The following is a 12,620-nucleotide window of genomic DNA, read 5'->3' on the forward strand; positions in this document are numbered from 1 at the left end:
AACCTTTTGCAGAGGCTTTTGATTCATTAGGCTGTATTAAAGATGACTTTTTTACCTTCATGACTTTTTACCTACATAGACAGCAGGACACAATCACGCACTCTGACATGATGAAATCTGCATTTCTGCAATGTGGTGAAGTTGTCTTCTGCAGGGCAGATGGAATATGCTTTTGAAAGTTAGTTGTTAGAGACAGATGAAAAATAGGAGATACAAATGTGAAAGCCAGGCTGCGGAAGGTTTAGGGCACAAGTTCTCTAACCATTATATAAAAGGTGCATAGCAACAGCACTTCTTTTTTTGTTCTCATAAAAAAATTAATTTAATTGCATGTCAGTGTATGTTAATTGTGCTTGAAGAAAAGCGGTCGATTTCCTTCCATGTAGTGGGTTAAACTGTCTCATCAAAGGGTCCAACAAACCAGAGGCAGCACACGTTAAGTGGTTAGAGCACGCACTTTTGCATGTGTTGAGGGCAGAACAGGACCTTCCCTTTGCATTGGCAATGCTATCTTAAATGCAAGGGGTATATATAGATTTATTTTTTTTTTATCTTCATCAGTTCTCTTATCTGGTTGATACTATATTCCCACAAACAGTATTACTGACATAAGGGGATGGAAGTAGGTAGTTGGTGGCACAACTATCAAATGTCTTAGGTTCCTTAGGACAGTATTGCTGAACCAGTCCTCACTCTGCATCTGTAGTTTTCCCAGTGAAGGAAAATGGTTTGTCAAAACAGGTTTTGTGTAATCGTCAACTGGTTACTGAGACACATCATTCAAATACCTTGCTTACTGCCTAAAAGGGAGACTGCTCCATTTACTATTGCCCTGAGCATAGCAGCACTATTGAGTTTCGAGGAAGGAAGGGTAATAGAATTTATCTGTTCTTTAAGAATTATTAAGCAAGTTAGATAAAGACTCACAAAAATTGTTGAGATATACAAGAAGAGGAGTCAGTCTGAACGGAACCTCAAGGAAGACTTAGATATAAGGGCCATATGTATTCCCAGATTTTGAAAGACTTTTTTTTTAAAATCTGTGGATGCTTGTGTAAGAATTGGATCCTTATCAGGTACTTAGATAAGCGTCCTGACAGTTTGAAAGCTCAGAGACACAGTGAAGGAGAACAATCTCTTGGAGCTCTCTGAGTATTGATACATGGCAATATATTTTCATTTCATTTTCTTTTTGCACATCAGTCTTCAATAGCTTTATAACTCATGCTAATTAAAAAAAAAGGTCACCTTTATTGTTCTCTGAAAACACAGACCTGGCAATTACCTGGCAAACAAAGCGTGGGTTTTGTATCATAGTAGCAATACTTAAAACTAGAGTAGTGGAGCGTGCTTGCAATATTAATTACTACTGCCAGGGAAAATCTGTCCTAAGTCTTACACTAAATGGTATGGGTTGACCTGGGGAATTTCCAGTATTTTTATGGAGGAGATGACTGCAATGGTCCTTGTCCTGGAAATCACAGTCGCCCAGGGATGTTAGAAGTGATCATGGACTGGGCACAAGGCAAAGAATTTGGCACGTGCTGAAAAGGCCTCACTGTATAACAACCTACCAGAAAATGAGAAGCAGTGTGCCCTGTTCACTGATGGGTTGTGTCGTATTGTGGGACAACATTGAGGGTGGAAAGCTGCTGTGTGGAGTCCTACATGACAAGTTGCCAAAGCTGCTGAAGGATGAGGTGAATCGAGTCAGTTTGCAGAGGTGAAAGCCGTCCAGCTGGCTTTAAACATTGCTGAATGGGAAAAATGGCCTGTGCTCTATCTCTGTAGTGATTCATGGATGGTGACAAGTGCCCTATGGGGGTGGTTAAAGCAATGGGAGCACAGCAACCGGCAGTGTAGAGGCAAACCCATTTGGGCCGCTGCAGTGTGGCAAGGTATTGCCACCCAGCTAGGGAATCTGGTTGTAAAAGTACATCATGTAGATGCCTGTGTACCCAGGAGTCAGGTCACTGAAGAATATCAAAACAACCAGCAGGTGAATCAAGCTGCTAAAACTGAAGTGGCTCGGGTGGATCTGGACTGGCAGCATAAGGGTGAATTATTTTTAGCTTGGTGGGCCCATGACAGTTAGGCCATCAGGGAAGAGATGCAACATATAGATGGGCTTGTGATGAAGGGGTGGACTTGACCATGGACAGTATCACACAGGTTATCCATGAATGTGAGACACGTACTGCAATCAAGCAAGGCAAGTGGTTAAAGCCTTTGCGGTATGGAGGACGATGGCTGAAGTATAAATATGGAGAGGCCTAGCAAATTGATTATATCGTACTCCCGCAAACCCGCCAAGGCAAGCACCATGTGCTTCCGATGGTAGAAACAACTACCGGATGGCTGGAAACATACCCTGGATCCCAGTGACTGGAACACCATCCTGGGCCTTGAGAAGCAAGTCTTATGGCCACATGGCACCCCAGAAAGAATTGACTCAGACAACGGGACTCATTTCCAAAACAACCTCATAGACACTCGGGCCAAAGAGCGTGGCATTGAGTAGGTCTATCACATCTCCTATTGCGCACCAGCCTCTGGGAAAATTGAAAGGTACAGTGGACTGCTGAAAACAGCACTGAGCAATGTGTGGTGGGACCTTCAGACATGGGGATACATATTTAGCAAAAGCTGCGTGGTTAGCCAGCACTTGGGGATCCACCAATCAAGCTGGCCCTGCCCAGTCCGAACTTCTGCATACTGTAGAATGGGATAAAGTCCCGTGGTGCATGTAAGGAACATGCTGGGGAAGACAGTCTGGGTAATTCCTCCCTTGGGCAAAGGCAAGCCCATGCATAGGATTGCTTTTGCTCAAGGACCTGGGTGTACTTGGTGGGTAGTGCAGGAGGATGGGGAAGTCCAATGTGTACCTCAAGAAGATCTGATTTTAGGTGAAAATAGGCAATAATTTGAACTGTTGTTTGTTAATTGCTGTATAATACTGAATATCATGACTTTTCTAGCTGTTATGTGTCATATCAAAGGTATTATAGTAAAAATCACCTAGCTCAAACAAAGAATTAACTTCGCTAAAACCGAGCAAAAGGTGACAGTGATGAAACTAGAACTGGCTTTAGCAGCTAGCACCCAGCAACTCGAGATCAACATCTTCAACCTGCAGACTATGAACATAAACAATTTGCACTAGATACACCAACTGAGCAAACACTGCATCATCTGTCCTACCCTGAGAGGCTGTTATGACAGATGGAGCCCGAAGTCATGGACTAAATGAACTCAACAGACACTTTGGAAGGATGGCCCATAGACTAAGGGAAAGATATCTGTGTGTATGTATATATGTATATGGAAGGCAGGAAAAAAAAAATGGTGATGATTAATTGGAAGGTGTAGGATCTGGGCATGATGTAGATGGTATGGAATAAGGGATGGATAATGTCCTGGTTCTGGCTAGAATAGAGTTGATATTCACATGAGCTGGCAGAGGAACTGGAGCTGATGGTACCTGTGGCTGGGGCACCCAGCTAGGATAGGATACAAATTGGCCAAAGGGCTGTTCCATACCATGTGATGTCATGCTCAGTATATAAGTGAGGAGGGTGCTGGGGGGAGCCTCCTGCTACTTGGGAGGAAGCTGGATATCAGGATCCGTCATGAGCTACTGTACTATAAATTACGTGCTTCAGTTTTTTCTGTTATTGGGGTGTGTGTTTGTTTTTGATCTCTGTTTTCTTTTCTTCTGTTGTTCTCTTAAACTCTTTTTTTCTGTCTCAACCCACAAGTTTTGCCTTATTTTCTTTACCAGTTCTGCTCCCTGTCCCACTGGAGGGTGGGGGTAGTGAGTGAGTGACCGCGTAGCTTGGTCTTGAGCAAGTCTAAACTACGACAGTCCTAAAGTTCTCTGACATGCCAATAACAGTAATAACAGCTGAATCCTAAGAATCCTGCTGCTGGCTTTTAATGAATGTTCTTTGTATGAACCTCATCAATATTTGAACTGAGAAAAAATTATTGAATTGATTCACTCCCCTCCAATAATTTCATAACTTTTTTACTTTGGAACTTTTTATTCCAGTTACTAATTTATTTTAGAAAACACCACATTATCATACAATTAATATAAATTTAGTTGATTCTCAAAGTCTGTGAAATGTTCTAATTGACTTTGTAATAAGCTTCTATGGTACAAAAACTTTTACACAGAATATGTGCTGTATACCTGAAGTATTTGACCTGAATTTATAGAAACAAGACATACTGTAAAATATTGTGTAAAATGAGATACATCTTACAAGGAATCTAACCCATACCTGTTTACTGCAATTAGATTATACAACTGAAATTCTTTTTTGTCTTTTTTCCAGTACTACGAAATGGTGCATGGGAGATTGTCCACTGGGAAAAGGTGTGTGTTTATGATTCTATGTTGGTGACTTTTAGAGCGTAATGCAGATTTAGTATTTGTTTTATTTCACCAAATAGTTGTCATTAATAAGAATTAACTGGTATGGTGGGAAATGCATAATCTTTTGTATTTTAATTTTTGTTTGTTAATACTCATGTCTTAAAAAGTACTTTTAAGTCAGGTCAGTTTTTATGTCCTGAGACAAGCAAAACTGCTGTTAAATGGTGGACTTCTTGCTGAATTTTTTTTACTTAAACCATGATAACTACTGCATAACAGTCTTTAAAGTTAGGAAGGGACTGAAAAAGGAAACTTTCAATGACTAAATGTTATGCTGTCTGTCCAGTCCCTTAGTTTTATTGGTTTCCATACCTGAAAGTTTGAAGAAAATTTAACCCATAGTAATTTGGAGGCAAGGTTCAGAGGAAATTGGTTTATACCTTTGGAGAAACAAGGATAAGGCATGTAGCATGATGCAACAGAACTGTGATCTTAGATGAGATTCCTCTCTTCTCTAACTCAACTTCAGCTTTCCAATAGAATATTTTACAATAACTAGCAAAAGTAGAAAACTGCATAGAGAAGGTCAGGGTTAGGCCTCTTAAAAAAACAGATTTCCAAAGAACGACAGTGACCTTTGAGTACCTAATATCTATAGGCTTCTCTAAGCGTGTGACTTTCTAACAATCTTTCTAGCAAATTCAGCAGGTAAATATTTACTGTGCTTAAAACAAAGGGATAACATTTTTTTTTTTAAACCGTTAACCAATTCCCAGTTTTCTTTCAGGTAGATGTTGGAGATATAGTTATAATAAAAGGCAAAGAGTATATACCTGCTGACACTGTACTGCTCTCATCAAGGTAGAGATGCCCACTGATGCTTATAGTGTAGAGGCTGGTTTCTCTACCCTGCATTTATTTATTTATTTATGATTGCTCCAAGGAAATAAGGAATAAACAAAAATGCTGCTATTCTGAAGTGTAGTCTTGAGTTTGTTCAGACAGTGTTTCCTTAAACTGTGACGATTACAGTTTTAAAATTACACTGGCATTCAATTTACCCTTAAGAAAAACTTAGCATGTTATTTTGTTGTTGCGTATAGTACCAAAAAGGCTAAAAATTGAACCTCAACTGCCACACTTAACCAGGTTGGCTTTTTGATATGTACCTAACAAATTGCATCCTGTAAATAAAACCAGATATATTACAGGAAATAGAAATGTTCATAACGCATATAGTGGCCAGTTTGATGGTTGAATCGAGGGGGAAAGAGAGATCATGAGATGTGAACCATCAAATTATCACTGTCTTTGAGCTGAATATTCACTTTATTCCCTAATATATATATTGTGAATAATTTCAGCACTGAAAGCAGGACTTAATTTGTAGCGTATAATGCTGTGGCTCCTTTTACATGGACAATCAGAAGTTGTTTATTGTCATTTCCTTGGACAGTTTTATTTAAGAAATCCACATCTTATGTGGAAGATGCACATTTTTCAACATCTATTTGATCAGGTCAATAGGCAACTTACTCTTAAGAATTTTTTTTAAAAAACAAAGATTATTTAAATATGATCAATTGTGTTTTGATTTATTACTGTATGTTTACAATGCAATTTCCATATTTTTTTCTAGCATAAACAGAAGCATTATTGTAGCATGTGTGATTATTGATTAGGTATAAACCCTTTATGATCTCACTGAAGTTAATGAATCCACTCATACATACAATTAATAAGGTTAGGATCTTAACGCGTTTCTGTGACACTGTGTTGTAGATCAGTACCTTTTTTTTTTAATTCCGTCTTCTGTTACATCTCAAAATAAAGTCTACTCATCTTGAATTTTCCTGTCAGGTTTTATTCTAGGATCCAGTTTGCAAAGGGGACTCCTTCAATCATGATTGCTTTTCTTAGGCCCAGTTCAGACATTTCTTCCAGCTAAAACTTCCTTCTTAGTTATACTACTAGAGTCCTGTTGCAGCCCTCCTTCCAGGAGAGAACCCTGCACTGCTACCTTACCTGTAATTCTGCCTGCGTACTGGCATGTGCTCTCCTTCTCCACCTTTCATCTCCACGTGGCCATGCATTCTCCAAGAAGAGAGTCTCATCAATTTTGCTTTCCAGGTGTTTATTGATGCTCGATTACATTTTAGGTTTCAATAGCAGTACAAGCCTGTGGGCCTGGTTTTAGTTCAAACTAACAATAATTGGTTCTTTTTACCAACAATAGCAGTTTCTGGAGAATAAGACCTGAATTATTTTAGGAAAGTGCAGTCGCTTACAGTGGAAGGACACAAACCTCTGAGATGTAATTCTGCTTAGTTCTTGCTAGTTCTGTGTAAATTAACATTTATAAAGCTGAAACTAAAAAGAAAATACTTTTCAGCATGTCTGCGTAAAAGGTACTTGTCCCCTGACTTTTCAAAAAAGCTGGTGGAAAATGTTTTGTTGTGGCTTCTATTTTTTTAATTAATGTATGGAGTGGCTAGAAACTTCGTCAGTTGAGAAATAAGCATAACAATTTTTTATTTTTACTGTATGGTATGAATGTGTTCTGCAGCTTAAAATTGGTGCCTTGCAGTAAAACAATTCACTCAAGTAAAAATGAAAATATTCTCTTTTCTTTCTGACCTGGTCAAAATAGATTTTGAAAAAAAATGCCATCAGACATTTTTAATTAACACATATTGTTTGTATAATAATTTCAAACTCTGTCTTTCTGTCTTTGTCCATTTGTTTGGTTTTTGTTTGGTTTTTTTCCCCCCGTCACTTATTTTTCTGTTCTAATCATTTTCAAACTGGGATGTGTAGGTGGCAGTAGGGGAAGTAGTGAAAGTGACCAATGGGGAACATCTCCCAGCTGATCTCATCAGTCTGTCATCAAGGTTAGAATAAACTAGTTGCACAGGATATGTGTACGTGGGTCCTCATATACCAAATATGAAGAACACTGCCATGCTGATAATCTATGCTTTGCTGTTCACCTGTCTTCAACAAAACCCAGACACTTATAAAATTAGAAGGGGTTTGGCTGATAAAAGTACAGATCATTAAAGTGTAAATACATGATAATGCTTCAAGAAATGACAATTTGTTTCATTACTCTTTGTTTTTACACTGTCCTCATGCGATTTTATCAGACAACTTGTCATTGAATAAACACACAGTAAAACACCAGGATAAATATATGTTTAATTCTTAGAGCAAATTAAGAAGAATATACATGTTTATCCCAACGCACTTTTTTCAGCAAAGAATGTAGTTTAATGTTGGTAGGACTGGTAGAGGACCCTCTGCACAGACTTGGATGTTGCACAGTCTCTGCTGCATGCATTGGCAAAAGCAGCACTGTTCTTGTGTATTGTGATAAAATGCATGTTTCTTAGACACATCGGCTTTATGCTGTTGTCTGCACTGTTACGCTCTTTGTTTTCCCTAACAAATCAATGGGCCTGCCTTGATCTAACTGTAACTTTGGAGGTCACTGCTATCTGCTACAGTAATTACAATTAAGCATGTGTCTCACTTGAAATGTCTTTGCTGCCTTAGTATGCTTTAAAAGTGCTTCACAAAAATACTGGTTTTTATTATTAACTAATAACATGCTAAAATTGTAATGAAATTTTATACACATGATTCCATCCAGACAATCTAAACAGAAGTTACTTACATTTTGAGAAAAGTTTGCCAAGAGACTTCTAGCCTGAAAGGAATTTATGATAATGATTTATCACATTTTAATGATTTTGCTTCACAAAAGTGTTAAAATAACCTACATAGCTTTATCCTGCAACAATTTTGAAACTAAGTCACTTATCAGTAGCCACTGTTGCATTAAGAAAGTAAATTTAAAAAAAAAACTTTCAATGCTTGAATTTAATACTGGAAAGAAGGAAAATACTAGAAGCTTTACAGTGGTGTAACCATTTATTCTTTTAAGTTGTAAGCAATTTTTATCACTCCGCTGGTCCTTCACAAGATCAAAACTTCTTTCTGTTGTAGATGTAAGTAGTAGATGTTCTGTCCTCATGCCCAGAATGTGGGATCTGAGTGGAGTAATTCAGAAATCCTGACCTGTTAGACCTGTTCTTCTTTATGATCTACTTGCAGAAAAGTAACTTTGTCTGTATCTCTGTTTTCCTAGTTAACACTTCTGTAATGATTGTAATATATTTTAAAACCTGGAAGTATTTTATAAAATACTGCTGTGTTACAGATCAAAAAATTATATTGAAAAAATTAAATGCAATAAGCCTTTTATCTGTCTATGTCAAATAAATGAACTGTTCAAGTAGTAACGTTCTTAAAACTTTAATTTATCAAAAAGCTTTTAAAATTGCATAAAGGGGACAAGTTTACAAGAAAACTTTCATGTCTAAACCACTGGTGCCTACATTAGTAGGCACTATAAATGTACTACATTTGTGCCTGTGTCTTAATCTCATGTGAAAACATAGGAAACTTACTGTGTACAGAATTTTTAGCAGTGTTTCATCTAGGGTAGATAGGTTTTGGCAAACTTTTCTGAAAATGTGAAGGACTGTTGGTTTTTCAGATTTGGCTGTAAATTATTCTAGATCTGAAGATTTGATAAGAAAAAAAACAATTGCATTAATAGCTATTAGAAGATTACAGAAAGTTCATGGATTTTTACATTATAATTTAAAATTAAGGATTTTTTTTGTCTTAATAGTGAACCACAAGCTATGTGCTACATCGAAACATCGAACTTAGATGGTGAAACAAACTTAAAAATTCGACAGGTAGGAATTTCAGTTTTGAGAATATTGCTTATATTTTAATCTATTACTGCTTATAAAAATATATTTTATGACATCAATGGCCATTTTAGAAGACTGTAAAATTTTAATGATTTGAATAAAAAGCTGCGGGTTATTGACATAAAAGTTTTTGTTCAATTAATTAAGCAGAAGGATTGAATGATTATCCTAAGCCATACCTTGCACTTTGTTTTAGAGTTTTTCTTTGGGAAAAATAGGTGGAAAGAGTTGTAGTTAGGTGTTGGTTTTGTTTTTAGACAATAGGTGAGGGAGAAGCCCTGCAGAAAGAAGCTGATAGTGCCAGTGTTATCCTTACGGGGCAGGTAGGGAATAGCAGTTTCTGAGTGAGTGCACTGTCTCTATGCAGGGACATACCTGCTGAGTTATATGATGGGTTGTGACCTTGTCTTCATCATGATATTTTAAGATACTGAGATGACTTTTTCATTCTGTAGCATCCAACAGCATGACAGCAAAGTGTAGCACTCCCATTTTGTTCCCATAGGGATACTGGTTTTCTGGTTTTTTGCTATCAGATTTATGTTGCATAGATTTATATTGGAAACTAACTTCTAATGTCATGACAAACTAATTTTCTTTGCAGGGTTTACCACTAACATCAGACATAAAGGACATAGAAAGCTTGATGACACTTTCAGGCCGAATTGAATGCGAGAGCCCAAACCGACATCTCTATGACTTTGTTGGAAACATCAGACTGGATGGGCATGGGTATGTAAATTCAGGGAAGATCATCTCAGTAGATTCAATCTTACAGTACATAGCTATATGTTGTTAAACTACTCAAGTTAAAATATGAGTAGTAAAGTCATTATTCTGCTAAGACTAGAGAGGTAAAAATATTTTCTGGTGTATTCTTTATTAGACTTTTTTCCAAAAAAAAAAAAAAAGCTTGAGGGGTAAAACTGTGATTCTAATGTCTGCAACTTGAGTTTTCATACTAGTCGACCTTCATAAAGCAATAGCTATTAATAGGAAAAGGGAGTGCTAATCAAAGTCTAATAATTTTGTAATACTATAACTCACTGCTTAAGCATCTCATTCCTTGCCTGTTAAGTTTCTATTATAGAAGCTGAGTAGAAGTAGTTTCTTGTCTTTTTTTAATAGTAGTTTTCTTTTGTCTAAGTCTGGAATGGAGCTGAGTCCATCACTATATACTTCAGATTCTTCTAATTTGGTAGCTGAAAGACATTTAATACCTTAGCATACTGAAAATATCTTTCAGTAAAAATAGACAGCCTCAGTGCAATTACAACATACATGCTTGTAAAACTGCTTCAAAAATTCTTAAAATGTTTAAGTGCTTACCAAATATTGATATTTGGAGTTTTCCGTGGGTCTGAACAGAACATGATGCATTAGGAGTATAAAATTCATTACTAGGTCCAGAATTGTCAAGTCCTTCATTGCCAAGGATTTACAGGATTTATTTTTTATTTGGTAGGAATCTATTTCTCCATATACAATATTATTCATGTTTGTGGTTTTAGACTGATATGTATATAGTACTAACTGATTATTAAATACCTTTTTTTTTTTATATTCCATTTTTTATTTACTGATTTCTTGCAGATGCATTCCGGGAGTTTTCAGTCGCAAGAGTGTGGATCTATTATAATTCCACTGTACTTGTCGTTAAGAAGAGAAAAACATTTACCTGTAATTCTTCTCTGAAGGTAATAGTTATAATAGATCCACACATTCATCCTTCCTCCCTGACTAGAGAAAAAAACATATTTTTCTTTTTAATCTAATTATTTAATTTTTAAATTTGATTTTTAAAAGAACCATTGAATGTGCTGATGGCCATTATGTATAGGAGCACGCCATCTGCTGGTCAAGCAATTTGTCATATGAGAAATTGGGTTTGGAATATTTTGAATGTAGTTCCTGTGCAGTAGAATAGTTCCCAAAGTGTGGCTCTAATATAATATTTACCTTCAGTGAAAAAGAATTGCAGGTAAGTAACTCTTATTCCAACCTGAAACCAAGCCTTCTTTCCAACCTGAAAAATCAGAGATGAGTTCTCTTTCTGCTCATATTAGAGGTAGCACAGGTTTATACACTACCATCTTAACACTTCTGCAAAAGCAGTGGAGGATACTGAAAATATATTTCCCTCTTCTCTTTTTTTTTTTTTTTTTTTCACTTTTAAACAATTCACTAGAGTGCCATAAATGTTGTATCTGGTTGAGGTTTTCAGTCTTGTTTTTTTTTTCCCTTCATGGGAGAGCAACTCAAAAAGCCAAAGATTCTCTTTCTTTCTTGTGGATACTTAGTATTCAAGGAGGTAGAAGTCCACTGAAGTTATTTTGTATTTTGCCTAAATCTGTGGACTGAAGATGCCAAAAAAAGTTTTCGTGGTATTCTCAGCTTTTGAGTGTGTTTAACTCTTATCTCCAAAGTGTACAGCTCTTTGTTATGCTCATGAATATACAGAAGCATGTCACTTGGTTTGAGACAATGAAGACAACTAGCTAGAGAAAGGAGAAAAGTTCTTTAGCCTGGATAAATTTCAAATTATGATTAGACAATGGCTCAGAGAAAAAGGGTGAGCAAGTTTAAAAACAAGGGCAGATATTGGTTATCCAGACCTAAAGTAAATGTTTTCCTGAAGATATTCTTAAGAAAATTTTGGATAAGAGTGAAGTGTGCTTGTTAAGAAAAACACTTTGATATGTAAGCTTTCAAATGTGTTTTAGAAATTTTTAGCTCTTAATATATCCTTGACAACTCTGGCAGAAAAGTGTGCTGAAAGGCTATTTCCCCATTGAGAACATCTCTTACAGAATACAACCCAAATATGTTGCTGAGGAGTTGTTAGTTATGTAGCACAGAAGAATCAGATGACTTGGAACAATTTTGAGAAGGCTGAGGCCAGGAAATAGAGACTTGAGAGCTCTGTTAATTCATCACACCATCACTGCGTTAGAGAGTGGGGTAAGATAACGATGTTGAGGATCAGCATGACACCTGGCAGATCTGGGCTTTTTATGTCCTTTGTTATTTTACTGTCTGTTTTCATCTCCTTCATCTGTGTGGCAGTTCTGCTGGAGATGACTCCCAGTGGCTGCAATCCCAATTCTCTTCTGATTGTCTTCCCAGTAACAGACTCTTGAGGATAAATTCCTGTCCTAAGTTGGAGAAGGGTATCCATATGAGAGTCTGTGTCCTGATCCTGCAATAGACGGGACTTTACTGCATATTCTTCACAGTTTTTAAGAGGGGAAGACAAAGAGGAAGATCAGGAGGTGTCAGGAACAGTCACAGAATTCAGCTAATAAGTACAAGAATTGAGTGGAAGGTTTTGACTTCTGCCTTCCTAGACACTCTTGTGTTAGTAGGACAGAAAGTCTTTTTGGCAACCCAGAGAAGGTCCATAGTTGAAAAGGCTTACAATTTATTTTGTGGGTAACTTAAAAATAACTTTC

The 12,620-nt window shown here is 36.9% G+C and overlaps 1 protein-coding gene across 4 annotated transcripts in view; it reads left to right on the top strand.

Moving 5' to 3' along the window:
* ATP8A1 (ATPase phospholipid transporting 8A1) overlaps positions 1 to 12,620 on the top strand; it is a 116,829-nt gene that overhangs the window by 21,360 nt on the left and 82,849 nt on the right. For 2 of the 4 annotated variants that reach the window (XM_086746571.1, XM_086746572.1), the window contains exons 6-9: positions 4,341 to 4,381; positions 5,169 to 5,242; positions 9,081 to 9,150; positions 9,773 to 9,900. In XM_086746571.1, the coding sequence (XP_086602697.1) occupies positions 4,341 to 4,381; positions 5,169 to 5,242; positions 9,081 to 9,150; positions 9,773 to 9,900 (313 nt within the window). Of the gene's footprint in view, positions 1 to 4,340; positions 4,382 to 5,168; positions 5,243 to 7,198; positions 7,273 to 9,080; positions 9,151 to 9,772; positions 9,901 to 12,620 lie in introns of all 4 variants that reach the window. The other 2 variants (XM_086746570.1, XM_086746573.1) reach the window with 1 other exon arrangement.

Source organism: Chlamydotis macqueenii, chromosome 4, assembly GCF_036417535.1.
Source record: "Chlamydotis macqueenii isolate bChlMac1 chromosome 4, bChlMac1.mat, whole genome shotgun sequence".
Lineage (NCBI taxonomy): Eukaryota > Metazoa > Chordata > Aves > Otidiformes > Otididae > Chlamydotis > Chlamydotis macqueenii.